General features: G+C 46.4%; 1 protein-coding gene across 2 annotated transcripts in view; it reads left to right on the forward strand.

The window, feature by feature from the left end:
- The window catches only part of POLG2 (DNA polymerase gamma 2, accessory subunit), a 176772-nt gene that overhangs the window by 82480 nt on the left and 67059 nt on the right, over positions 1 to 27233 (forward strand). For both annotated transcript variants that reach the window (XM_069199924.1, XM_069199925.1), the window contains exons 5-6: positions 684 to 857; positions 27093 to 27233. In XM_069199924.1, coding sequence (XP_069056025.1) covers positions 684 to 857; positions 27093 to 27233 — 315 coding nt within the window. The remainder of the gene's footprint in view (positions 1 to 683; positions 858 to 27092) is intronic.

Consider the following 27233-nt stretch of genomic DNA (forward strand, 5'->3'; position numbering starts at 1 on the left):
CGTAGTGCTCCTCAAACCATGATCCAGGGTACTTTGATCAGCTGGCCTAGCTTGGTCCATGTATCCGGCCCGTGCTCCATCACAGTCAGTCTGAACTTGTGACTTTGACTCGGTCTAGCACGACCAGGTAACCGCAGTTGGTGCTTGACGATTCTAAGCACTATTTTTATGTAAAACTTTGAAACTGCTTATCTCTGGTTTTACTAAATGGATTTTTTTCATTTTCGTCTAAAAAAATATAATACATTTTACACTACTTTTCTAAATTGGTGCTTGATTTTTGTTGTGTTGGGTTTTCACTCTTACTGTTTGAAGTGCTCATAAATACTTTACACATTGCTTCTAAGTTAAGCCTGTCTGCTGTGTGCCAAGCTACTCGGGTTTAAGCAACAGTTAATTTGGGATTGCTTGTGACTTTACCCTGACAGAAATTATGGTTGCAGCCTGAGTAGGATTTCACCTCCTCAACCAGTAACTCAATTCGCCACACTTATGATTAATACTTTTGATATACCATATTGTTTACCTTCCAGCCCTAGGCCCTATTGAAATAGCTGTGCTGTAGTAGTAGTAGTAGAATGAAGTTTGCAAACCAATTTCTCATCATTATGAAATGAACCCATTTGGTAACATGAGCCTGCAATTGGAAGTTGTTAAGGTTGATTATATTTTTGATCCTTTAGTTTGCATTAAGTCCATCAAACATAAGCAGCAGTGACTACCAGGATGAAAATGGCAACAAAGGATCTCGCTTGTATTACAGTTTCCCATGGGGAAAAGAAGAAATTGAAACACTACAGGCTGTCGGAGAAAATGAGCTCTTACAGATGTACCACGGGAATGAGTCAAAATTATATGTAAGTTATATGTATGTACTGTTTTCACCTTGGTAATGATCAATACTCAGCTTTTCATCACTTTTAGAACTGATGTTGAATCCTATTTTGTTAATTTTTATTTTATTATCATGTATCATGATAGTGACATACAGCAGTCATATGACAACCTTTTCCAAAATGTAATCTTAGTAGACTCGGCTTGGGAAACCCCAAAGTCTTTACTAATAAAATATTACTTTAGTAACATGTACAGTTAGTATAACCATAGGGTGTCGCAATCCATACTTAGCCTAAGTGAAGGAAAGCAAAAGTAGATGTACGACAAAGAAAAAACTAGCCAAATATTATGTTTTAAGCACCAGCTGTAAACTATCTCTCAACTTAACCTCTTATTCCAGAGAGGACCTTTTCCTGACCACACCCCTATAACCCAGAATCAATCCCAGCCCCTACAAAGACATCCATAAAAATTAATTCAGCTTTTTTTCTTCTAGAAAAGCCCTGACTGGGTCTGCCTTTGGCAAGATGCAGGGTTTCCCTCGATGCTGCACCTCAAAGCCAATTGGATAGCCCACCAAGCCTGTGAGCCTTTTCTGATAGCTACTTCAAACCCAGACTCCTCGCCTTATGAATATCTTCCAGGAACCAGACTGGATCCTGAAATATTTCCCCATAAGTACCTCTCTGGCATTTCCAGGAGGCTCCAACAGCTTCAATCATGACTTCATTTGACCTGGATGTGATGTTGTCATGGTATTTATGGCACTAACCAGCACCTTGGCTTCAGTTTCTTTTTTTTTGTTGCTCTATCCTCATCAACACAGTCTACAGCTTTTCCTGGTGTTTCAAATTTCTCGGCAACAGCAGCTAGTTCATGTTATCACCTAGGGCTCTGGGATGTAAACCCTTTTGATAATGCTATAAGGTGTCCTAATCAGATTCATAAGGCATTTGCTTGTAGAGTCATGAATCCGATCCTAACCCCTTGTTGCATGACTTTTGCTCTTCTGTGCATATTGAAGGCCTTTAGTGAACGGGGGACTAAGTTATATTTGGCTGGACCCTCAAGGACAGCCTAAAACTACCCCTCTACCAGCCCCCAGGTAATTTATTAGACAGGCAACAGTCCCCCAGCAGACCTTCCCGAAAGAAACACAAAAAACACCATAAGAAGAAATGCTCTTCTTTCTTAAATAAACTGTTCCACACCTGGGGCCAGTTGAGGCTTGATGCCAGTCAGTTCTTCATTGTTAAACCCGATTCCAATTCTGAAAATGTATCAAACTAGACTTCCTGTCTCCATTTAGCAACTCTCCTCAGGCCCGGGCCATGCTGGATGTTTTCAAGATAGCCTCACTAACCTCTGGGCCACTGTGTCAGAGACCCTGCCTTCTAGGAGAACTTCCCCATAAACATGAATAGAGAAGGTATAGTCTTGGTACTCCATCCCAGGGCCCCTTCCTCCGTCTTCTCTTCACGTCATAATGAAATGGAAATAGAACCTACATGGAGGGTGTCTTGTCAGAATGCTCTTATGAAAGAGCCTTATTTAGGTATTTACAAGAGGTCACCACAGGAGTTGAATCAGATTTGGTATCTTGCGCCTATTCATTTGCTCCTGTGGATAGGGAGTCAACATCGTGAAACAGTAACAATTGATTCAGTACCCTAGTTCACTTATTTTCCCTGAAAAGGATGACACGTTTTACCTAACCTCTCTCTAGTTAACTTCACAGCAGCCCTTGAGAGGTACAGGAAGCCAGGCTTTTCTCCATCTCATACCCTGCTTCCTCTGCTAGGGAGAAACACTCACTCCTCCTAGACAGGAATGTACCAATAGTGGAAATGGGTCTCCACATGTAACCAATTCCAGTAGGTAGGCAGGGTAAAAAGCAAACCTGTGCTCCATTCGCAGACCCCCAGCAAAGACGGGCATGGGAGGCATTTGAAAGCATTCAGGATGTCCTAAACTCTACCTCTTTTCTCCTAGAAAGGAGGCGCAAAAGGGAGTGTGGGAAGTACACCTTAAGCCTCTTTAAGTACAAATGATAAAGGGAGGAAGTTGGAAGCATTCAGGAGACCCTAACCTCTATTCTTCTTTCCTCAAGAGAATGGCCTTTCTCTGGATGAATGATACAATTTATGAAGGGATCAATTGACTCTTTCCAATATCGATGTAAAACATTGTTTTGGATTGAAACAATTGTACACTGTGGCTTTAAAAGTACTTTGAAATCCAGTCACTTTGCCTGGCAATTTTAGCGGCTCTACAGCCACTTACCAAAAGTGGGTCTTTTCCTGCGGGTTTGGCGATTACAGCAGCTCTGTTCTGAATGCCATCCGACCCCATTTCTCCATAGGCCCTTGCTTTGGCACCAACACTTTAAAGAAGCCCCTGCCTGCTATGGTGCCATCCCCTGTCTGTCAGGCCTTTGGCACTAACAATAGCAAAATCACTCGTGCTGCAGTTGGAGCTAATTTCTGGGCTACTGCTATCTTCGAAGTCACCAAACAATATCTGAGCGGCCAGAGAAATGATTTCTGCCTGTTTTGATGACAAATATATGGCACAGCATTTTCCAGTGGCCCATAAATCTGCCTGGATGGAGGAACTTTACAACTTGCATGTTGATGCTCTGGAAATGTCCAATAGGAATTATGGGTGCACAGAGGAAGAGGATTCGACGACCGGCAACTTCCTTACTCTTTACAATGTAGATCCTGGCCTTTTCCTAGATGTACAAAATGCAAGTTCCCTTGACTCATTTCATGAAGGGAACATTCCTTATCCCTCGGGCTGCATTCATAAGAGATCTCTTCATTTACAACTATGGTTAGAAGGGCAGCGGAAACACAGGAATTGTCTGGCCTACTGCTGAGTCAAAGTCTAATATATTGACTGAAATCCTACAGACATCCTCATAGGGTTTAGAACCTTTGTTGCCTTTCAATATAGCATTCTTGGAACCAGTTCTGGCTGCCCTGGGAGAAATTATTTCTTGGACTCTGCAGTCCACAGGCACATTTTTTGTGAAATAGACTTGGGTCTTTGGACCAACATTTTCATCAACCAACCCTTCATCTGGCATGGTGGTGGTACAACCAAATTGAACCCCAAAGCTTTACCAACTGCTTCTACATGCTGATGTTCCCAGCAATGAGGTCTTCGTGTCAGGCAGTCTAGCTCTGTGCACCGCCTGATGCATGCCCAAGATCAGACTTTGTAGGAATTAGCTACAATACCCATCTCCAGTCTTGCTGATCACATGAAGAAACCATATTCTGACGCAGTCAGCGATGGTTTAGTGCCTCCAAAAAGACAGTGAAGTGTTTCCTTCCCTCTGTGGATTAGCTGGAGCACACAATTGTGATCATTCCCCCCTGCCATCCCTTTCTTTTTATGCTCAAATGAAAACGCAAGGCCTAAACTAGAGCAGTGATAGTGCCAAGGTTTTTAAGAATGTATTTTAATAAAATAATCAATGAAGAGATTGGTGGCTCAATATTGGCCACATGTAGTAGCTAGCTCCAATCAAGAGGGGTTCAAGCCACATCTCCATATTCATAAGAAGTATTAATTGTGACATGGAACATGTTGAATTTAGCAAAATAATGTTGGGACAAGAATGTCCCCTGCATGGTATACAGCCGTGCCCAATGCCCAGAGTGCCCAACCTCAACTATCTGGTGAGCTGGTTTCTAGATTTTTGGCCACAACCTGGTGCTAATCTGTTGATTCTGGTACAGTCCTGGACAGAATGAGCATACCAAGCACTCTCTTCAATGATAGTGGACTACCGTACAAGCATGTAGAGCAGTGGTGTCAGCATACTGTGTTTCAGTGATCATATAGTCATGATCAGGACTTTTTATCTGTGTCACAGGAGTGGTGGCCTAAAGGCTCACCTTTGTAAAGTTCCGTTGCTACAAGCTAGACCCAGGACTTTCCAGCGCATGTATGTGTAGTCTGCGTGGTACATACACTGTGTGTGTCTGAATGAACCAGAGTGAAGGAGGACTTCCATTTTGGATACCTGATCTCTTCATCTGATGAATGCAGGGGTGAGATTACTTTCCAAACAGTGGTTGTGTGTTGCTGACGTTTCTGAGACTTGAGGGAGGGGTCCTAGAAACTGAAGTAGAGAAGAGGAGGGATTCTTCCCCTTATCAATTCAGTAAGGTCCTTTTGCTGCAAAGATCTGCTGATTAGTTTTCCGGAAGTGCAGCAATTTGATATAGGGTGGGACTGCTATCTCTGTTGTTGAGTGTGAAGAGTCCTTCCGAAAGGCCAACCATTTCACTCTCTTCCCAATAATTGGCACTGTGGCTGTTGATAACCAAGTACAAAATGTTCACACCTCTTGCGCCTACATTAAAGGTGCAATCGGTGATTGGAATAAATGGCGCTCTCCCCTAGTTTCAACAGTAACGTAAGTGTAAAAGCTACAAGCTTAGTACGTGGTGCTCAAGAAGAGAATAAAACCACCCTAATCTTCCTAAGTCATTTACAAATGTAATAGCTTCGAGCACACAAAGTGTAACTGTGTTCCAAACTTTATTAATTTCTAATTGTTCCAAGTTTAATTCATTTCATTCTGCGTGTTTGGATAATCTTCATGTAAACACATTAAATCAGTCAGTGATTCATACGTGATTTAATTTCCTAATTATATCCTCCAGGGTTTTACAATGTACTAAATAACGCCCCAAACCCAATTCTTATTCATTTCACATGTTTGGATAGTTTTGGGTAGGAGCAGTTGACCCCAGAGCTGAGGGTCAATCCACCTCAGAGTTACAGAAATGTGACCTGTGTGCGTCCGTCTCAGAACCCATCACCCGATCTGAAGAGAAGGATTTTTGACACTGCTGAAGTGTTACTGAGAGGATCATCCTAAAAAACATCTGCCTGTTGCTGGTCCCTGGCACTTGCCTGAAGTGTGCCCCTGCTGTTGCCGCCCACAGCACATGCCAAAGTGTGGCTGAGTGGCCTGCACCACTGAATAACTGTCTGGTGCTAAACCTGTAGCACTTGCTAAAGTGTGCCTGAATGCACTTGGAGTGGATAGATCCAGTACTTGTCCCAAGTATGCCTGAGTGTACTATACTGTTGTATGTGAAGCTGCTGCCTTCAGAAAATTGTCTACTGTGTTCACGAGAAACTTCCCGCTTTCCAGCTATCCAAGACAATGTCTGGAAGTGCGTCCAAAAGGACTCAAGCCCCATTGGTGATGGCCAGTAGCCCCTACTTGGCCGTGGCCCCTGAATGGGGTCTGACAAGGAGCGGTGCCACTTCTCTGTTTCCCTTGTATATGTAGGAATTTATGTATATGCTATTTGTATAGCACAAACCTGGCCAAAGGCACTGGAACACTGTACAGGGTGAAAGGCACAGATACAGTCAAGTGACTTGAAAGATACCTGGTTTGAGGATTGTTATTGCATCATGATCTAGTATTCTTTTAAAGAAGTGTATCTTGAACTTGTTATTGGAGTAGCATTGGGGTGGTCTTGATCGATACAGGAATGTTGTACTAGATCCTAAGTGCATTGATAGAAAAGGCCTGTTGCCTTCTTTTTCCTATGTTTTCACTACTTGCCTGTATTCTGATGGTTTCCTGTCTGCTGGAGTGCTGAAGCCACTAGAGATAGCAAGTTTGTCAGCCTTATAGGAAGGTTGCAGGTCATGATGTCTTGTAAATGATGCAGCTTGTTTTAAAGACGATGTAGACCACGAAGAGCAGCTAGTTAAGTTCTATCATGATTGGAGTTATGTGATCATATTTCTTTCTGCACTGGATGAGATGTGCTGTGGCTTGTAGAATGCTTCTGGGAGAGGGGGCATTATGGTGTTTGGGACATCATGGAACAGGATGATTTCATTATCCAGATGCAATAGTCTTGAGAGTTTGAACACTAGTTTTGAATACTTTTTCTGGGATGAATGGTTTTGCTTTCTTCTGAAAACTAGGTGTTATCATGCCATCTTTGTATTCTGTTCAATGTGTTCCTTTAGGATGATGTTGTGTCCAGGGTGAATCCATGTGACATGACAGTGGGTGAAGCTTGAGGTTTGAAATTGTCAAGGTTCCTGTCCTTGAACTGGGTTTGTTTTATTTCGGACATTTTATTTTTGGCGCAAAAAAAACCAGTTCAATCTTGGTGAGGTTGAGCTTTCAGGTACAAGTTAGATATCCAGGCCTAGATGTGATGCAGGCAGCATTTGAGGTATTGGATATCTGGTACAGAGATTCAAGTAGAGTTGTGTATCATCAAAATATTGGTACATCTGATGTGGTTATCGTATGTAGAACCCTAATGGACCTCATGTAGAGGTTAAAGATGACTGGGAGCATCTTCCTGGGGGACTATGTGTGTGATCAGGATTGTCTGGGATGTGTTGTGCACATGTGAAGGAATTAGCATTGGTTGGAAAGGTAGGAAGAGAACCATTGAAGAACGTTGACAGTAAGTCCAATTCACAACTTCTGGGTGATGGTGATGGTGGTATTGTCAACAGTGTCTAATGCAGCTGAGAAGCTCAGCAGTATCAGGGGGTTGGCATCATCTTCATCTGTGGTCAGGAGGACATAAAGTAGCTGTTTCATTACTGCAGTTTGATCTGAATCCAGATCGGTAGTTATGCAGGAGACGGTTGATGTGATCTTGGAGCTAAGCATGGATTTTTTTTCCTTTGAGCTTGCCAATGAAGGTTAATAAATGATGGGCTAGTAGCTGGTGAGGTCGTCAGGCTCTATTGTGATGTCCTATCTTGAGAACTGCTGTGAAGGTGCCTTGGGGGAGAGGGGAGGCTTTGACACTGGTGAGTAGGGGTGAGAGAGCTTCTCCAAAGAGATGTTCAACTTGTAAAGAGGGTAGGATATCTTGTGTCTCCAAAGACAATTAAAAAATATTTCCATTGAGTATACTTATTAAGGCTTTGTCCACAGTCTTTCTTGGTAAGGGGGAGCAAGTGCACATTTTCCCTCAATTTTCCTGGCTTCTTTGAGTCACTGCTTTTGCACTACAACTTACATGTAGCAGCAACATAAGGATTGGGAAACCAAACCCTGATTAAAAACTGTATCGATTCTTTTAAGCCTAAACATTCAGAAAACTGGATTCATAATTTTAACTATGCCCCACCCAACGACTTCTCGTCTTCCTCACCCGCTTTCTGCTGCCACTGCTGCTAATATCATCATCTGGGACTCCCTCTCCCAGGAGTCTATTTCCAACTCAGCAGGAGGGGCCTCTTCAGCACTAAGGTTTGACGTGTAACGCACCTGGAAGGGGCTGGGCAGCCCCTCTTGGCCCTTCGATCACACTTTGTTATAAAGCTTATCTGTTAAAAATTCTTGCCACTTGTGTCCTTTTGTAGTGAATGAATCTTGGGCAATGGGGACTATGGAACACGAGCTGGATGCAGATTAAAAATGAGAAGAGAGTTAATTTAGGCCGTTATGGACTCCCATCCATCTGGTGTTCTGTCACCCTCAGAGCCTCATCCTGGTAAACCTGTTTCATAGCCTAGTACGGGGAATTCTTGTGTATCTGTTTCACCTTCTATAATTGATTGAGTGGAGCCTAAAGGCCTTCAATGGACTGATTCCCTTTGTATTTCACCACCTGCCAAGACACTTAAAGCTCCTTGATGGATGGGATAACGAAAGCCCCCAGCCTCCGCTTTACAGACTATCTGCTTAAGTACAATTTCTTCGAAAGTGGCTGCAACTAATAGGGGGTCTGATTCTGCTCACCTTGCGCTTGAAAAGCTGGAAGACTTGTCAGTTGGCTTTATGTTCGAAGTGTTGAATCATCCCAGGGCAATCTAGAGCTTACTGCTTAATCTTCATTCATCTATAGGCTCAGTCTTGTCGAAACTCGCAGTTACTTATACAGTACAGGATGTAATCCCACCTCTTCAAGTCCCCCACTCAGCAAGGGGGGTCTTATGAGTACAGTATCATCAGATACTCAGGTTACCCAGGACCCCATAATTCACTCTGATAATATCTAAATCAGTAGTAAGCAGTTGAATCACCGGCCAACAGTAGAGAAACTTCATGTTTTGGACATCCCACCAGCTGTTACTCCATATTCTATTGTTTTAAAAGGTGTCCTTCCATGGGCCTCTGTAAGACCAAAGGCTATAACCAACTACTCAATAGAGTGACTCATTGGTTCAACTCACAGCTGAATAGAGCCCTTATTGCTCATTATGGCATTAATGTTGTACAACAAGTTGCTTGGGTTGTAAAAAGGCCCACATTGGACAATTGTGACTGCGTTTTTGCCAAATTTAGGCCAGAGATCCTAGTTAGTAGCATTTTTTGCAGACTTTGTAACATTCACAAGCCTACAGATAGTGTGGCAGCTTCCCCTTTGTTTGTTTTAACAGGCCAAGATTCTTTTAGTGCAGTCCGACCTTTTTTAGGGATTGCAACCAACATGGAGACCCTAGTCAAATTCACCACCTTCCATTCCACAACAGATTTGCTCCTCTTGCTTCACGTGATACTGTAGACTGACAAGTAATTAATCATAATGTTACATCTGAATTGCGGACTTGTGATATGAGTGGGCACCCGGATAATAGCATGTACGTTCATGATCATAATTCTGTTGCTGTCTGTTCTCAGGCTCTGGACACTAACGGTGGTTACCGAACCAAAGTCTAGAGGGAAAATTGGTACATGGCAGGTGGCTGATTTGGGGTCCAAAATGAACAATTCACAATGGCTAGACATTATTTTCGGCTATGATATTATTGCTCTGTGTTAGACTTTTCATCCTTGGCGTGGTCTTACTTAACTTTTTGCCTCTGTTCCCCAGGTTGTTGATGGGTGCTGGACTCTGATTTTATTGTTTTTGTTACTCTGGGCACTTTACCACTGCTAACCAGTGCTAAAGTGCAAGTGCTCCTGTTTAAAATGTGTACGTAATTGATTCTCCATGATTGGCATATTTGTTTTACTGTTGAGTCCCTAGTAAAGTGCACTAGAGGTGCCCAGGGCCTGTAAATCAAATGTTACTAGTGGGCCTGCAGCACTGGTCGTGCCACCCACACAAGTAACCCTGTAATCATGTCTCACACCTGCCACTGCAGTGTCTGTGTGTGTATTTTTACTCTGTAAATTCGACTTGGCAAGTGTACCCACTTGCCAGGCCTAAACCTTCCCTTTTCTTACATGTAAGGCACCCCTAAGGTAGGCCCTAGGTAGCCCCAAGGGCAGGGTGCAGTGCATGGATAAGGTAGGACATATAGGCCCTCATTCTGACCTTGGTGGTCGGCGGAGAGGCGGCGGTCGGACCGCGAACAGACCGGCGGTATTAAAAATGGCATTCTGACCGCGGCGGTCACCGCCGCGACCGACCGCCACTTCCCCACTCCGACAGCCACGGCGGTCATGACCGACGGGCTGGAGTCTGCGCACTCCGGTCCGGCGGTCGACCCAAGACCGCCAACGGTATCATGACCCTGCTTACCGCCGCGGTTTCTGGCGTTCGGGAACCGCCATGCGAACCATGGCGGTAGGCACTATCGGGGCCAGGGAATTCCTTCCCTGGCACTGATAGGGGTCTCTCCCACCCCCCACTGCCCCCCGAGTCCTCCCCCCACACCCTCCACCCCCCTGCAACCCCCCAGAGGTGGTACGAACCCCCTCCCCACCCCCACCCCGACATGCACATACACGCACCCCGACATGCACACACCCCCAACATGCACATATACACACCCCCTACACACACACATACACAACGGGGACACATACCCGCACACATACATGCCGACATGCGCACCCGCCGAACTAAACACATTGCCCATAGGCACAGCAGCACTCCCCGCCCGCATGCACGCACTCACACACCCCCTCTACACACTCACACCCCCATGCACGCACACATCACACAACACCCTCCCACCCCCTCCCCTCACGGACGATCAACTTACCTTGTGCGTTGGTCCTCCGGGAGGTGACAGGAGCCATGGGGAGGTGACCGCCAACAGAAGACCGCCAACAGAAGACCGCCACACAGAAATGTGGGTCGTAATTCTGTGGGCGGTGTTCTGCTGGCGTGGCGGTGGAGGTTGACCAGTCTCCACTTTCCCGCCGACCGCCAGTGTGGCTGCTGGCGGTTTTCCGGCAGAACGCTCCCAGCGGTCAGAATGCGCACAGCGGCATACCGCCGCGATCGGCGGTCTTCACCGCGGCGGTAACTCGGCGGTCTTGCAAAAAGACCGCCAAGGTCAGAATGAGGGCCATAGTAATGTGGTTTATATGTCCTGACAGTGAAATACTGCCAACTTCGTTTTTCACTGTTGCAAGGCCTGTCTCTCTCATAGGATAACATGGGGGCTATCTTTAAATATGATTAAAGTGTAGATTCCCCTAGAGAGTAGATGGACATGTGGAGTTTGGGGTCCCTGAACTCACAATTTAAAAATACATCTTTTAGTAAAGTTGATTTTAAGATTGTGCGTTTGAAAATGCCACTTTTAGAAAGTGAGCATTTTTTGCTTAAACCATTCTGTGACTCTGCCGTGTTTGTGGATTCCCTGTCTGGGTCAGTTTGACAGTTGGGTTGTTTTTCACCTCACACCAGACAGTGACACAAAGGGGGCTGCGGTGTAACCTGCATTTCCTGATTAGCCATCTCTGCTAGGAGGGAGGGGTGGAGTGGTCACTCTCATCTGAAAGGACTGTGCTTGCCTCTGACAATGCCGGCTCCAACCCCCTGCTGTGTGTCTGACTTGCCTGGGCAAGGCAGGATTTCACAAGTACGTGTGAGTCCCCTTTGAAGAAAGGTGACTTCAAAGACTAAAATGGGTATAAGAAGGGCACCCAAATCTACAGACTTGAGAAACACTTCTGGAACCAAGAGGAACCTCTGCCTGGAGAAGAGCTGATAGCTGAGGAAGAAGTGCTGCCCTGCCTGTGACTGTGCTTTGTGGAGCTTTCCTGCAGTGCTGCTTCTGCCAGAGTAAGAGGGCAAAGACTGGACTTTGTGTGCCTTCCATCTTGTGAAGAAATCTCCAAGGGCTTAAGTTAGAGCTTGCCTCCTGTTGTTTGAAGTCTCGGGGACAGCAAAGACTTCTCTCTGCCAGCACCTGGAGTCTCTGGAGAAACTCCTGCTCTGACAAGTGGTGCCCTATCCAGTCCCTGGGCCCTTGAAAGGAAAGCTGGTGGAAATCCAAGGAAATCGACTTCGGACGACTCCGGACCGCCGCCGCTGCTGAATCCGGTAACGCCGCCTGCACCTGACGCCGTGACCTTCGCTGGAACACGACACTCTTCGCAGGCCCGTCGCCGCAGCAGCCCCGCTGAAGTCCGCGACTCCGTGGAAGTCGCCGCACCACGTCGTGACCGACGCCGCTTGAAGTGCACGGATTCAACTTTTCGCACAGACGCTGCGATTCCTGACTTCGCGCCTCGGCTTGTTTTCACTCTTCAGCAAAGGTACTGTACTTGGGGGTCTACAAGACTCCGTGTCCGGCGCCGCTGGTGTCAGCTTGTTTGGAACGACTCCGTCACGACGACGTGTTAACATCTCATTGAAGCATTTTTGTTTCTAAGCACTATTTTTGAGTTTAATCTTTAAAAATTCATAACTTGACTTGTGTATGTTGGATTTTTGTCGTTTTGGTCTTGTTTTGTTTAGATAAATATTTCCTATTTTTCTAAACTGGTGTTGTGTCATTTTGTAGTGTTTTCATTGAGTTACTGTGTGTGTTGGTACAAATACTTTACACCTAGTGCTCCGAAGTTAAGCCTACTGCTCTGCCAAGCTACCAAGGGGGTAAGCAGGGGTTAGCTGAGGGTGATTCTCTTTTACCCTGACTAGAGTGAGGGTCCTTGCTTGAACAGGGGGTAACCTGACTGTCAACCAAAGACCCCATTTCTAACATTGGAAGCAGCGACGGGATTTGGACTTGTATTTGTGCTTGACATACAGTAATTAAGTGTACACTACTGTTTGAGTTCAGACCACTACGTGACCACATACTACTAGTCTTGTGATTTTTGTTTTTTTCTATTTGGACTGTTTTTGCTCTGCATTCAGTTTCTTTTTTCGCTGATCCGGTGATTGACTTTTCTGGAACTTCATTTGAGAACTTGCTTTTCTGCATTTGGAACTTTGCACTCTTTTAACCTTTTATCATGTCTCTACTTGGAGATGCATTAGTTGAAGCTGTTTTTGACCTGAAGCAATTGGATAGTTATAACAAGGCTCAGCTAAAGCAGTTTTGTAAAAAGTTTGGTTGTCCCATTAAGAGCTCTTCCAAGAAGGATGAGCTGAAAAAGGCGCTGAGGGCCTGGGTGACAACCAGAAGCACTGGAGGGCACACTGAGGATGAGGAGGAGGATGAGGAGGGAGAGCAATCAGTACATAATGGTATAGTGGGGGGACCTGTTATTCCCAGGGAAAGAGTCTCTAGGGCAAGTAGCAGTGTATCCTCCAAGGGTCTGACACCTGGAGAGTTACAGGACAGACAGGCAGAGAGGGAGTACCAATTGGAGCTGAAAAAGCTCAGTCTAGAGATGGAACAGAGAAGGCTGGCCATTGAGGAAAGGAAGTTAGCAATGGCTCATGAGCTCAGTTTAAAAGAGATAGATCAGAGGAGTCAGCCCAGTAGGGATGGTGGCAGCAATCCTACAGTGCAGCCTGAGAGAAGGGTACACATCCCAAAAGACCTTGTGAGGGATTATAAGAGGGAGGATGATATCTACTTGTGGTTCAAGGGTTATGAGTCAGCTCTCTACATGAACCTGGTCCCTGAAGCTCATTGGGGGGCAGCCCTGTGGAAGCATTTTGAGGCAGAGGGGAGGGACACACTGACAGCCTTAGGGGATGCTCAGGATCTCACCTACCCTGTCATGAAGGAGGCCTTACTCACCAGTTATGGTCTCACCCCTTAGCAGTACAAGGAGAAGTTTAGATCCTACAAGAGAAAGGAATCCCAAACATGGTTGGAATGTGTTGATTCTTTTTGCAGGTCACTGGATGGTTGGGTGAAGGGCAGTAAGGTAAACACGTATGAGGGGCTTTACAATTTAATTGCTTGGGAGCACTTGTACAGTTTGTTTTCCAGAGCTGCACCAGCACCTCATTGACAGCAAGCTGACTGACCCCAGGAAGCTTGCACAGGAAGCGGACCGCTGGGAGAGCACCAGGGTCCAAAAGAGGTATGGGGGAGACCACGCCAAGGGTGGGCAGGGTCCCTCTCATAAGAAAGGGGGGGGGGGTAAGGGCAAACAGGGGGAGTTCTCTAAAGGGCCCCAAACTGATTCCCAGGGTAAGGATTCCCAACCCCCCAGTGAAAAGAAGCCATGGTTGTCCAAAGGGAAGCCAGTGGCAGGTGGTCCCCCACGTAAGTGCTATGCATGTGACCAGGTGGGTCATGTGAGGGGGGACCCCAAATGCCCCAAAAGTACACCGGCACCCACTGGTGCACCGTCCCAGGGTTTGGCCAGTGTAGCGCTTGGGGAGGAGTTGGTTTCAGGTGGGTGGGAACCAGCAGAAATGACCCTTGTCTCACTAGGGGACAGTGAGATGGTCCAGAGAAACCTAGTGCCTGATAACACTAAGAAGTACAGGCAATGGGTGACCATCAATGGACAGAGGGTGGAGGCTCTGAGAGACACAGGAGCCAGTGTGACTACAGTGAGGAGTCACCTGGTGTCTGAAGAGCAGATTGATCCCCGGGTACTTCACCAAGTAGTTGCGGTAGACAACTCTGAGCGCCTCTGCAGAGTGGCGCAGATTCCCTTTGAATTGGGGGGGGGTCTCAGGTTCCTGGAAAGTAGCTGTGAGTCCAACCATGCCTGTTGATTGTTTGCTAGGTAACGACCTGGAGGATTCCCCTTGGAAGGAGGTGGAACACAGGTCTCACTTGGAGATGTTGGGCCTGCCTGGGTGGGTATGCGTATACACCCGGTCTATGGCAGCCAATCAGGGTAGTCAAGAGCCCCTGAAGCCTGAAACAGTGGCCCAGGGGACCGCCAAGAAGAGGAAGGGCAGGGGGCACGGGAAACCAGCCCCAGAAGTTCCCACGGTCCGGGAGGAGGCAGAGCCTGAGGGTGATGCCCCGGAGCCTACAGGGGAACAGGTGGCTGAACTGGGGGAGATCCCTGAGCTGTCGCAGTGGCGGCAGGAAGGGGGACCCACCAGGGAAGCATTCTGCACAGCGCAGAAGGAGTGCCCTACTCTTGAGGGGCTGCGGCAGCAGGCTGCAGCCCCAGCGGCTGGCGAGGCGCCAGGTACTCACCTGATTTATTGGGAGGGTGGCCTCCTGTACAGTGAGCCTAAGGTTCCTGAGCCTGGGTCAGCTCATATGCTGGTGGTACCCCAGTGCTTCAGGGCCTTCCTACTGGGTTTGGCTCATGATGTGCCTTTGGCAGGACATCTAGGGCAGGACAAGACCTATAAGAGGCTTGTCTCCCACTTTTACTGGCCCTTGATGCACAAGCAGTCAGCTGCTTATTGTAGGTCTTGTCAGACTTGCCAGGCAAGTGGCAAGAGTGGGGGAAATGCAAAGCTCCCCTCCAACCTTTACCTGTAGTCAGCACTCCCTTTGAAAGGGTAGGAATTGACATTGTGGGGCCTCTGGATCCCAAGACAGCCATGGGCAACAGGTTCATCCTGGTCTTGGTGGACCATGCCACACGGTACCCAGAAGCCATTCCTCTAAGGACGGTCACTGACCCCGTGGTGGGACGTGCCTTGATGGGGGTTTTTACCCGCATGGGGTTCCCCAAGGAGGTGGTATCTGATAGAGGTACAAACTTCATATTCACTTATATGAAGTCTCTGTGGAAGGTGTGTGGGGTAACCTACAAGTTCACCACCCCCAAAGTAATGGTCTGGTTGAGAGATTCAACCGCACCTTGAAAGGCATGATTCAGGGCCTGTCGGAGCCCTTGAGGCGTAAGTGGGACGTTCTCTTGCCATGCCTTCTGTTCGCTTACAGGGAGGTGCCTCAAAAGGGACTTGGCTTTAGCCCCTTTGAGCTCATCTATGGCCACCCTGTGAGGGGACCGCTCAGTCTGGTGAAGGAGGCTTTGGAGAAAGCTCCTAGTAAACCACCCCAGGATGTATTTAGCTACATGCTGGCACTAAGAAACCAGACTGCCCGCTTCAGGAGTCTCGCTCAGGAGAACCTGGAAGCAAGCCAGGAGGATATGAAACGGTGGTACGACCAGAATGCCACTCTGGTTGAGTTTCAGCCTGGACAAAAAGTGTGGGTCATGGCACCAGTGGAGCCTAGGGCTCTCCAAGATAAGTGGACTGGGCCTTTTGAGGTGGTGGAAAGAAAGAGCGAGGTCACCTATCTGGTAGACTTGCAATCCCCCAGAAACCCTTTGAGGGTCCTACATGTCAACCGCCTTAAACCACACTTTGAGCGAACTGAGCTATCCATGCTCCTAGCGACAGATGACGGGGTAGAGGAAGAGAGTGAGCCTCTTCCTGACCTCTTGTCTGCAGGAGAGAAAGATGGGTCTGTGGAGGGAGTGATCCTCTCCCCCTCCCTGACTGAGGAACAGCAGAGGGACTGTCGCCACGTGCTGGGACAGTTCGCCTCGCTGTTTTCCCTGATCCCAGGAGTCACGCACCTGTGCACACATGATGCGGACACTGGGGACAGTACACCTGTTAAACATAAGGTTTACAGGGTGACTGACAGGGTCAGGGCTTGCATTAAGGAGGAAGTCTCCAAAATGTTAACCCTAGGGGTTATTGAGCACTCCAGCAGTCCTTGGGCCAGCCCAGTGGTCTTGGTCCCAAAGGCTGCTGCTCCTGGTGCCACTCCAGAACTTAGGTTCTGTGTGGACTACCGGGGTCTCAATGCGGTCAGCAAGACTGACGCACACCCCATCCCCCGAGCTGATGAGCTCATTGATCGGTTAGGAGCTGCCAAGTACCTCAGTACGTTTGATTTAACATCTGGGTACTGGCAGATTGCCTTAACTGAGGGGGCAAAGGAGAGGTCAGCATTCTCTACCCCAGATGGGCACTTCCACTTCAATGTGATGCCCTTTGGGATGAAGAATGCCCCTGCCACCTTTCAGAGGTTGGTCAACCAGGTGTTGGCAGGACTGGATGAGTTCAGTGCCGCCTACCTGGATGACATTGCTGTGTTTAGTTCCACATGGGAGGAACACCTGCAACACCTCTGGAGAGTGTTAGAGGCCCTGCAGAAGGCAGGCCTCACTATTAAGGCGAGCAAGTGCCAAATAGGGCAGGGTTCTGTGGTGTACTTAGGACACCAGGTGGGGAGTGGCCAGGTGGCACCCCTACAGCCTAAGATTGACACGATTCTGGCTTGGGAGCCTCCCAAGACCCAGACTGAAGTGAGAGCCTTTTTAGGTCTCACAGGATATTACAGGAGGTTTGTTAAGGGATATGGTACCATTGTTACCCCCTTAACGGAGTTGACTTCTAAGAAGCAACCCAAGAAAGTGATCTGGACAGAGGCTTGCCAGAACGCTTTTGATGCCCTGAAGGCTGCCATGTGCACAGCACCGGTGCTGCAGGCACCTGACTACTCCAAGGAGTTTGTTGTGCAAACAGACGCCTCAGAGCATGGTATTGGAGCAGTACTCTCACAGCTTAATGAAGAGGGCCTAGATCAACCCGTAGCCTTCATTAGCAGGAGGTTACTACCCAGGGAACGTAGGTGGAGTGCCATAGAACGCGAAGCGTTTGCTGTGGTCTGGGCACTGAAGAAGCTAAGACCCTACTTGTTTGGGGCTCACTTCCGAGTTCAGACCGACCACAGGCCCCTCAGATGGTTAATGCAGATGAGGGGTGAGAATCCAAAACTGTTGAGGTGGTCCATTTCCCTACAGGGGATGGACTTTACGGTGGAACATCATCCTGGTACAGAGCACGCCAATGCTGATGGTCTGTCCAGGTTCTTCCGCCTTAGTGATGAGAACTCCCAAGAGGTTGGGTAGTTGCTCCCCACTTTTAGCTGGGGGGGACACGTGTTAGACTTTTCATCCTTGGCGTGGTCTCCCTTAACTTTTTGCCTCTGTTCCCCAGGTTGTTGATGGGTGCTGGACTCTGATTTTATTGTTTTTGTTACTCTGGGCACTTTACCACTGCTAACCAGTGCTAAAGTGCAAGTGCTCCTGTTTAAAATGTGTACGTAATTGATTCTCCATGATTGACATATTTGTTTTACTGCTAAGTCCCTAGTAAAGTGCACTAGAGGTGCCCAGGGCCTGTAAATTAAATGTTACTAGTGGGCCTGCAGCACTGGTCGTGCCACCCACACAAGTAACCCTGTAATCATGTCTCACACCTGCCACTGCAGTGTCTGTGTGTGTATTTTTACTCTGTAAATTCGACTTGGCAAGTGTACCCACTTGCCAGGCCTAAACCTTCCCTTTTCTTACATGTAAGGCACCCCTAAGGTAGGCCCTAGGTAGCCCCAAGGGCAGGGTGCAGTGTATGGATAAGGTAGGACATATAGTAATGTGGTTTATATGTCCTGACAGTGAAATACTGCCAACTTCGTTTTTCACTGTTGCAAGGCCTGTCTCTCTCATAGGATAACATGGGGGCTACCTTTAAATATGATTAAAGTGTAGATTCCCCTAGAGAGTAGATGGACATGTGGAGTTTGGGGTCCCTGAACTCACAATTTAAAAATACATCTTTTAGTAAAGTTGATTTTAAGATTGTGCGTTTGAAAATGCCACTTTTAGAAAGTGAGCATTTTCTTGCTTAAACCATTCTGTGACTCTGTCGTGTTTGTGGATTCCCTGTCTGGGTCAGTTTGACAGTTGGGTTGTTTTTCACCTCACACCAGACAGTGACACAAAGGGGGCTGGGGTGTAACCTGCATTTCCTGATTAGCCATCTCTGCTAGGAGTCGAGGGGTGGAGTGGTCACTCTCAGCTGAAAGGACTGTGCCTGCCTCTGACAATGCCGGCTCCAACCCCCTGCTGTGTGTCTGATGACTTGCCTGGGCAAGGCAGGATTTCACAAGTAGGTGTGAGTCCCCTTTGAAGAAAGGTGACTTCAAAGACTAAAATGGGTATAAGAAGGGCACCCAAATCTACAGACTTGAGAAACACTTCTGGAACCAAGAGGAACCTCTGCCTGGAGAAGAGCTAATAGCTGAGGAAGAAGTGCTGCCCTGCCTGTGACTGTGCTTTGTGGAGCTTTCCTGCAGTGCTGCTTCTGCCAGAGTAAGAGGGCAAAGACTGGACTTTGTGTGCCTTCCATCTTGTGAAGAAATCTCCAAGGGCTTGAGTTAGAGCTTGCCTCCTGTTGTTTGAAGTCTCAGGGACAGCAAAGACTTCTCTCTGCCAGCACCTGGAGTCTCTGGAGAGACTCCTGCTCTGACAAGTGGTGCCCTATCCAGTCCCTGGGCCCTTGAAAGGAAAGCTGGTGGAAATCCAAGGAAATCGACTTCGGACGATTCCGGACCGCCGCTGCTGCTGAATCCGGTAACGCCGCCTGCACCTGACGCCGTGACCTTCGCTGGAACACGACACTCTTCGCAGGCCCGTCGCCGCAGCAGCCCCGCTGAAGTCCGCGACTCCGTGGAAGTCGCCGCACCACGTCGTGACCGACGCCGCTTGAAGTGCACGGATTCAACTTTTCGCACAGACGCCGCGATTCCTGACTTCGCGCCTCGGCTTGTTTTCACTCTTCACCAAAGGTACTGTACTTGGGGGTCTACACGACTCCGTGTCCGGCGCCGCTGGTGTCGGCTTGTTGGGAACGACTCCGTCACGACGCCGTGTTAACATCTCATTGAAGCATTTTTGTTTCTAAGCGCTATTTTTGAGTTTAATCTTTAAAAATTCATAACTTGACTTGTGTATGTCGGATCTTTGTCGTTTTGGTCTTGTTTTGTTTAGATAAATATTTCCTATTTTCCTAAACTGGTGTTGTGTCATTTTGTAGTGTTTTCCTTGAGTTACTGTGTGTGTTGGTACAAATACTTTACACCTAGCGCTCTGAAGTTAAGCCTACTGCTCTGCCAAGCTACCAAGGGGGTAAGCAGGGGTTAGCTGAGGGTGATTCTCTTTTACCCTGACTAGAGTGAGGGTCCTTGCTTTAACAGGGGGTAACCTGACTGTCAACCAAAGACCCCATTTCTAACACTCTGCAAGAGACCTGGATTGTTAATCCATGCCACATCCAAAGTTAGGTGTCCTACGCTACACCAGCAACTCCTGTTTTTTCTGGAAGAGCCATAGGCGGTTTGTTAGCTTTTACATCGGTTGCCTTCTCTGAGCGCATCATCAGAGCGTTTTTGAGCGGTAGCAATTTCCTATAGCTGAATTTTTGGGCAAAGAAGCTTCTTATCATTAACTCTTACAACAATTGCTTTGACACTAATAATTGCGCCATTATTAATATCCTGAGAAGCGAACCTGCGGGCTCTTTATCAGGGGCTGGGGTTTGTCCTTCCATTTTATGGATGGGCGATTGTAATACTTGCTGTTGTAATCTAAGCAATACAGTGGCTTGTGGTTTAGGCAACATCCCCGGCGTACCCTTGATGCACTTCTTACATTATCCGTACAGAGTGGTTCTTAATGAGCTTATTGTGAAATATCAATTACTTTTTGCCTTTGATTCAACTGTTGAGTGCCCTGTTCCTAAAGCCACCTTCATTGGTAGAGGCGGTCACTGCATTATTGATTTTTATGTTCTTTAGCTGTGATTTGACAGATTTACTTGCAGGGTATGATGTTGAGGGTAATGCATTTAGGGACCACAACCCATTAGCTGTTTACCTTCTGGGCTGCAATTGTCTCAGGAACGAATGTAAGGTAGTTACCCCTTTAGATATCACTAAGGATAAAGGTATCCTCCAAAAATGGGCCAAAGTCGACAAGGTTCAGTTGTTCCCTAACTTAATGAAGAATAACAAGGATGTACTGCTTCTATGCCTGGATCCAAACGGGGCCCCTTCTGATACTGTAACATTGTTTGAGGCACTTCGTACTTCAGTCAAGGATTTGCTTTCTATCTAGGCTGTGAATCGCCCTCAAAAACCACCTAGGTGGTTTGACACTAATTGCACTAAAGCTAATTCAGCCCTACCCAAAGTCATAAAAATGGTCCCCATGACAGTGATCGTGTAAAGTCACGTCACAGGCTGTATTAGTTGGCACTTTAAACAAGAAAGAACGAGATCAGAGCAGAGGCCTTCAAATCCCTGATAGTCTCCAGTAATAGTTGGGGCTCTCGCCATTTTTGGGTAGTGATTAACATTCCCTTTGACAGAGATTTCTATGAAGTTGAGACTGCCTTGGTAGTTAGCTCCACTAGTTGGGTCGAGCATTTTAAAGTCATTTATGGCACTGCCCATCCGTCTGCTCTGAGTGTACTTGATGGGTGACTCATTGGTTCCAGACGCAGGATTGAGTTGGATGAAGTTACAGCAGCTATTAACAGATGTCCTGCAGACAAGCCACCAGGCCATGGCGGGTTCCTGTCGATCTCTTTAAAGATAATATTGATTTTTGGGCTCCTCTTTTAACAGTTGTTCTGAACGGTATATCCATGGTTGGCCCACCGAAATCTTGGTAACACTCTGTTACAGTACCAGCTTTCAAAACAGGGGATCGAGGTAGTCCAGATTGTTACTAGCCGATCTCCCTAATCAACTCAACAGCAAAGATCATGGGTAGAATCATTCTAGTCTGGGCCAAGGATAACAATATTGTGTCTGATCTGCAATTTGGATCCAGGGCAGGATTAGGCACTGTGGAACAATGCCTAAACTGACAGTTAATGATTATCAGATACACTTTGGCGAAGCCAAGACAAGTTTATTTAGCATTGATGGACTTAGAGTCTGCCTTTGATCACGTGATTTGTGCTAAACTCTGGAGTATCAAGTTGGAACTGGGAGTTGAAGTCAATATTGTTAATTTTCTGAAAGAACTACACAGTGAAGTTTCTGCTTCTGTCAGATTTCGCCCGGCAGGGGAAACTACTGATAGTTTATGGCAGCGTTGTGTACTGCAGCCCATTTGATTTACGCTTTATACCAGTGGTCTTGAACACCACCTGGTCAATTTTAAGCTCTGACGTTACATGTGTAGGTACTCCTCTGGTCCCTTTACTACTCTACGCGGATGATGCAGTTTTAAGTGCCAGGACCAAACTCCACCTACCGAAGCTTCTGGAAAACGATGTGAGGTTCATGAATGAGTTGGAGCTCCAAAAATCATTAATCACTCCAAAACCCACAATTTGATTTGTGGGCCGCAAACAAATAAGCATAATACCTTTTTTTATCAATGCCACCAAAATTGGAGCTGTCTCATCATTTCCTTGCTTGGGTATACTTTTCGGCGATTGAAGTACTTGGAATCAATTGTCATTGAAGCCACGTTTGCTCGTACTGTGGAAGGCCTGTTCAAGTTTACTAAAAATGTTGGTTCCAAACCCCCAATAGAGTTTCTTACAGTTTATAAAGCTAAAGTCTGTCAGTAGCTACCTACGGCCCTGGGGTTTGGGAGACAAAACATTTTAAGGACATACAGAGCATTTAAAATAGCCACCTGAAAAGGCTGCTAGGGATCTCACACAGCACAGCTAAGGATATAAGCCGCACAGAACTAGGCTTTGACTATGTCACTGATCATATTAGAATCTGTTCACTTCTTTTGTGGCTAGATGTCTGGACAAAGTCGAAACTAGTTTCAGCTGTAGTGTGATTGGGGATTGTATGCATCTAGCTAAAGCTACCTTTATCCATTGGCTAATGTACATCAAAAACATGAGTATTGCTCTGGATTTTCCAGATTTTTATAAGTGTCCAGAGGATCTTTCTTCAGCTAATCGTCTGACCATTAAAGATTACTTTTGGAAGTGGACCAGGTGTACTAGAGTTTGCACTGAATTAGATAAGTACCATCTGTCTGCTTATCGCTTTGAATTTCGGACCTTTCCTTGAACCCTACCTCATTTGGATAGGTAACAACTACCAGCGGGTCTTGTCAACAAGACTGAGATTCAGCCCCTTGCTCTATATGGTGACTTTTCCTGAGCCTGTTAGAAAATCCATGACTCTTGTCCCGTGTCCATACAATAATTTGTCTGCAGAATCTACTTTGGACTTAATGTTGTTCTGTAAATGTTATGGTTCTTTTAGGAAGTACAATTTACTCACGCTTTTAAAGGATACTAACAGAGATTATAAGACAGCTACGCTTTATCTGCAATCTCTTCCATATATAAGTGTCTGTTTGACCATTGTATGTTACATTCAGCACGTTTTGAAGCATAGGAAATTTGGCATTTCAAGTAACAGTTGTTTCACCTGGAAATGCATCTATTCTTATGCACGGATACTACGAATCAGCGTCTAACCATAATTGATCATTTTCACTTTTGTGATAAACAAGAAAACCGCAGTAATTGGAGAATGAGACATAACGCATAGCGGCCACATCCCTGGAGAGTACATTAGCAGCCAGTCATCCCATACATGATTTCTTCGAGCCCAACCAGGAGACAGCCTCTCTCCACACATACACATGTCAAATTGCGTCACTTCTCTAAGAGGAGTCCCCTTCCCTCTTTGCAAGTGCTCCATTGTCCTCTGTGCCTTCCCTGGCTTTGGAGGCCGTGGCAGCCTCGTGTGTGACAAAGGTCCCTCCAGACTGCAAAGTCCTCAACCACCTTGTTGTCTCACTACTGAGCTTCATGTGTGTTACCTCATCTAATGACAATTCCTTTATACCACTTTGTCAGCGGTCGAACTCAGGTGCCCTCTAAAACATCCAGGTAATGGCGATCCTGCGTCTGCCAGGACTAGCGACAGTTGCAAGATTTTGTATGCCACCTTCCTGCCCTTTGGTCTTTTGACATTGCCCAATAGACAGCACTGTGGTGTAAGTTCAAGGTGCAGGCGTGCGGTCCTCTTTATATCTGCAACTACCCTGGTCCAGTAGCACTGCACCTCCTGGAACTGCCAGGCTAAGTGTGAAAAGCCTACCCACTGTTACTGCATTGTGGGAAAGTGTCCGGTTGGTAGGACACAGGGTGCAGGTCTTCAGGGGTAAGGCAGGCCCTGTGCAGGAAATTGTAGTGAACCAGCATGAAGCGGGCATTACAGGAAACTGTGTGAGATCATTGACAAGCGTTCAATGTGCCCATCATCCAGTGGAACATCCAGGTCGGCTTATCTTGCTGCACGTGACCGCAGAGGGGGCCCCGCGGCATTTGTTTGCTTGGCCTTATATAACAGCATGATCAAGTGACAGCCTGAACTGCAAGACAAGTGTAAATGAAGTGATGCAGAAAGTTTGTGTAGGTTTGGGTGCAGCGAGATAAGAGGGCCAGGTCTCCCTAGCTATGTCTGCAAAACCAGCATGATGAAAGAAGTGCCCCGGCCCAAGTGTAAATGCAAGACAGGCCTCCTCAAAAGATATGAAGATCTCGCGGGTCCAGATCCCCAAGGGGAGCACACGCCCTCACGCCATGCTTGGAAGGACGTATTGCCCAACATCTGTCTGACCAGTTTCAGTATCCATATGTGCCATTCTCGGTTTCAGCACTGGCTGAACAAATTGTTGCCAAATTGTAGCCGTGAGTCTAACTGTGTGTGGGATGTCGTGCGAAAGCCCTGCACCCTCCATCAGGAGTTTGGGTAAGCATCCTACAGCCATCCTGCCAGCCAGTAGGCTATCAGCCGGTTCCGGCTATCGGGGTGTGCATTGTAGGTGAGTGGCATAATAGTATAGGTCTAGTCGTGGGACCTCTAGCCGCCCCCTCTTCACACTGCCTCATCAGGTTGATTGTGCCATGTTGACATTTTGTACTGTTTTTGCACATAAGACATTTTTTTTTTTTCTTAGTTGGGTTCATATTAGAACGTGAGACGTGATGATATTCTTTGCACATGATACTATCGATACTTTCATAGACTGTCTTACATTGGAATATTTTTTAATATTGTGTTTTTATGATGTGATTTCTAAATGCATTTAATTGTGTTTGTATATTTTATGCCATTTATGGCTTAAGCCGAAAAAGTTTATTTGTTGACTCCTCATCCGGATCTAGAGCTGCTGTAGGTTTAGCAATCCACTGCCTCTTAACTAGGTATCTACTGTGCCAATTCACTGAACCTGCCTGCTTGTCTGTGGTCGTTTCCACTGAGGCAAAACCTCTGCTTTGGCAAGCAATGGCTGTCACCAAAACTTTACTTCCTAATTGCAGGAGTATTTTTTCAGTCGCCTGTCCCTTTTTGCCTTTGGGTGCCTTGTCACTGAAGTCCCTCTCCTCGGTGCACATAACAATCTTAACCCTTGGAAAGAGAGGAGATGAGTACCAGCATGGCCTCGCTAGCCAGACTTGGAATGAAGCAGACTAAAACAGTTTTAAGGGAATTCTCAATTTATCATTGAGATTGTAGATGACAGTCTCGAAAATTCTGCACTCAGAAGCTTTCGTTTCTCCTAAACATGGAGTCTGAAGTTTTGCCTTCTTTCTCCTTCCTTCATGCTCCATAATACTTAAGCACTTGCCTTCTGCAAATAAATAAACGAAACTCAGTTCCCGAAGGATGACGCTGCGTCATTAAGATCACATATTCGTTTTTTGTGGAGGAAGGTTTGCTGCTGACCAGAAGTCGGAGAGATGATTCTGTTTTTGCCTGGCAACCAGACGACTCGCCAGCACTACCATGTGCCACACCAATCTAGCATTCTAGCGGCCTTGCATCAGCTCCTACCGGCGGTGAACTCAAAATGTCCACACTGTGTTGCTGCCTGGCCACCACCAATGCCGGCTGTGTGTTACAGTTACTCAGTAATCATTAATACTTCGGTTTGGCTTAAGCCTCATGTTTGCTTTCGACTCTGTGCATGTGTGTGCCAGAGCATAGTCCACGGGGCCATGCAACAGATTGACTGGAGGTCCCTGCCTTGTGCATGTCTGTTTACTCTGTGAACAAAAGTGCAACACCTCAGCACCCACACCTTGCAAGGGAGAAATGACCTGCAGTCCAAATGAACTATTACACTGCCTCCTGACTGACACGTTAGTTGTAAAATAGCAAACGCTGCAAAGAAAAGTGTATCCGAAGCAGATCTACAGGCAAATAAAGAGGGCAGATTGGGGGGAAGGGGTGCTGTTAACTCCTGGATATTTTAATCTCCATTGCGCTGTTTTTAATTCTTCCATTGCTGCTCAGGAATGCTAAAGTAAAGTTGTATGCATGGCATTCACCTAGAGGTTTTATCATCATAATTTTCCTAAGCCGAAATGATGGGGTTCTTTACATAAAAAGCAAAATACATTCTCTTATTTTATCAGTGTATACAAGCAAAAGAAATCGGTGGTCTGTCGTTGGAAACAGTGAGAGAGAGAGACCATTATTAATCAAATTTTGCTGGTGGTGGACTTGTGTTGAGACATCTTCCGGAAAAAACATTTCACTGACTCGCATTGCCGGTGCTGGGGGAGTTATTCAAAAACATGTTTTTATGAAATCTCATGCTTTCTCACCTGGAACAGCCAGTTTACGAGTTGAGGGGGTGTCCACAGAAACAAATGGTGAGAATATCGTGGAGTAGGGGGCCGTGATTGTGTGATTGCTGATGAGATGATGCTTAGTATTTTACACCTCAAGATGGCAGCATTTGACTGCGTACTGTTCAGTTTGAAAATCAATAAAATTTGGTAATTACAAAAAAAAGATTATTTTATTACCATATAGAACATTTATTCCCAAATGTGGGTAAAGGACCACTGGGGCTATGTTTGCAGTTTTATCTAGTCTAACATGATAGCCTTGTACTAGATTCCTGGTGTAGTTTTTATATCCAGTTTCAGTGGAACCTCTTGGTTGCTTTAACTCTGTCAGAGCACATTAGCCTGATGCGTATAATCCCGTTTCCAGAAAGCTTGTGCCCTAGTCCCATGCAATGCTATTGACTGTGGTGTCAAACTATTCACATGGGACTTGGTGCTTTTATGTACTCTCATCATGCCCCAAACATCTATTTTTCTGAAACAATCTATATAAAAGCCAAACCCCACCAACCAAGTAACAAAGATGGTCTACCAATCCAAGAATTTTCCTTGAACTCCTTATTCTCACTTACTGAAAGACTTTCGTTACATGACTATGAAGAAAGAAAGCACAGATAAGTGCTTAAAATAGAGAAAGTTTGTAAAACATGAAAGAACCCGTCTAAGTGTACGCATAGTGCTGAAGTTAGGATGTGGTTAAATGTTATCTTGTTTTTTTTCATGCAGGGCCGAGATGGAAGGAAGAATGTATTTCCTACAGCTTTGTCTGTGAGCGGAGATCTTGACCGTGGAGTTCTGGCATATCTGTTTGATTCACTTCAGTTGATAGGTAACTCCTCAGCAAGGAAGAAAAGTCAGGAAAGGAAG

This window comes from Pleurodeles waltl, chromosome 7, assembly GCF_031143425.1.
Source record: "Pleurodeles waltl isolate 20211129_DDA chromosome 7, aPleWal1.hap1.20221129, whole genome shotgun sequence".
NCBI classification, from domain to species: Eukaryota; Metazoa; Chordata; class Amphibia; order Caudata; family Salamandridae; genus Pleurodeles; species Pleurodeles waltl.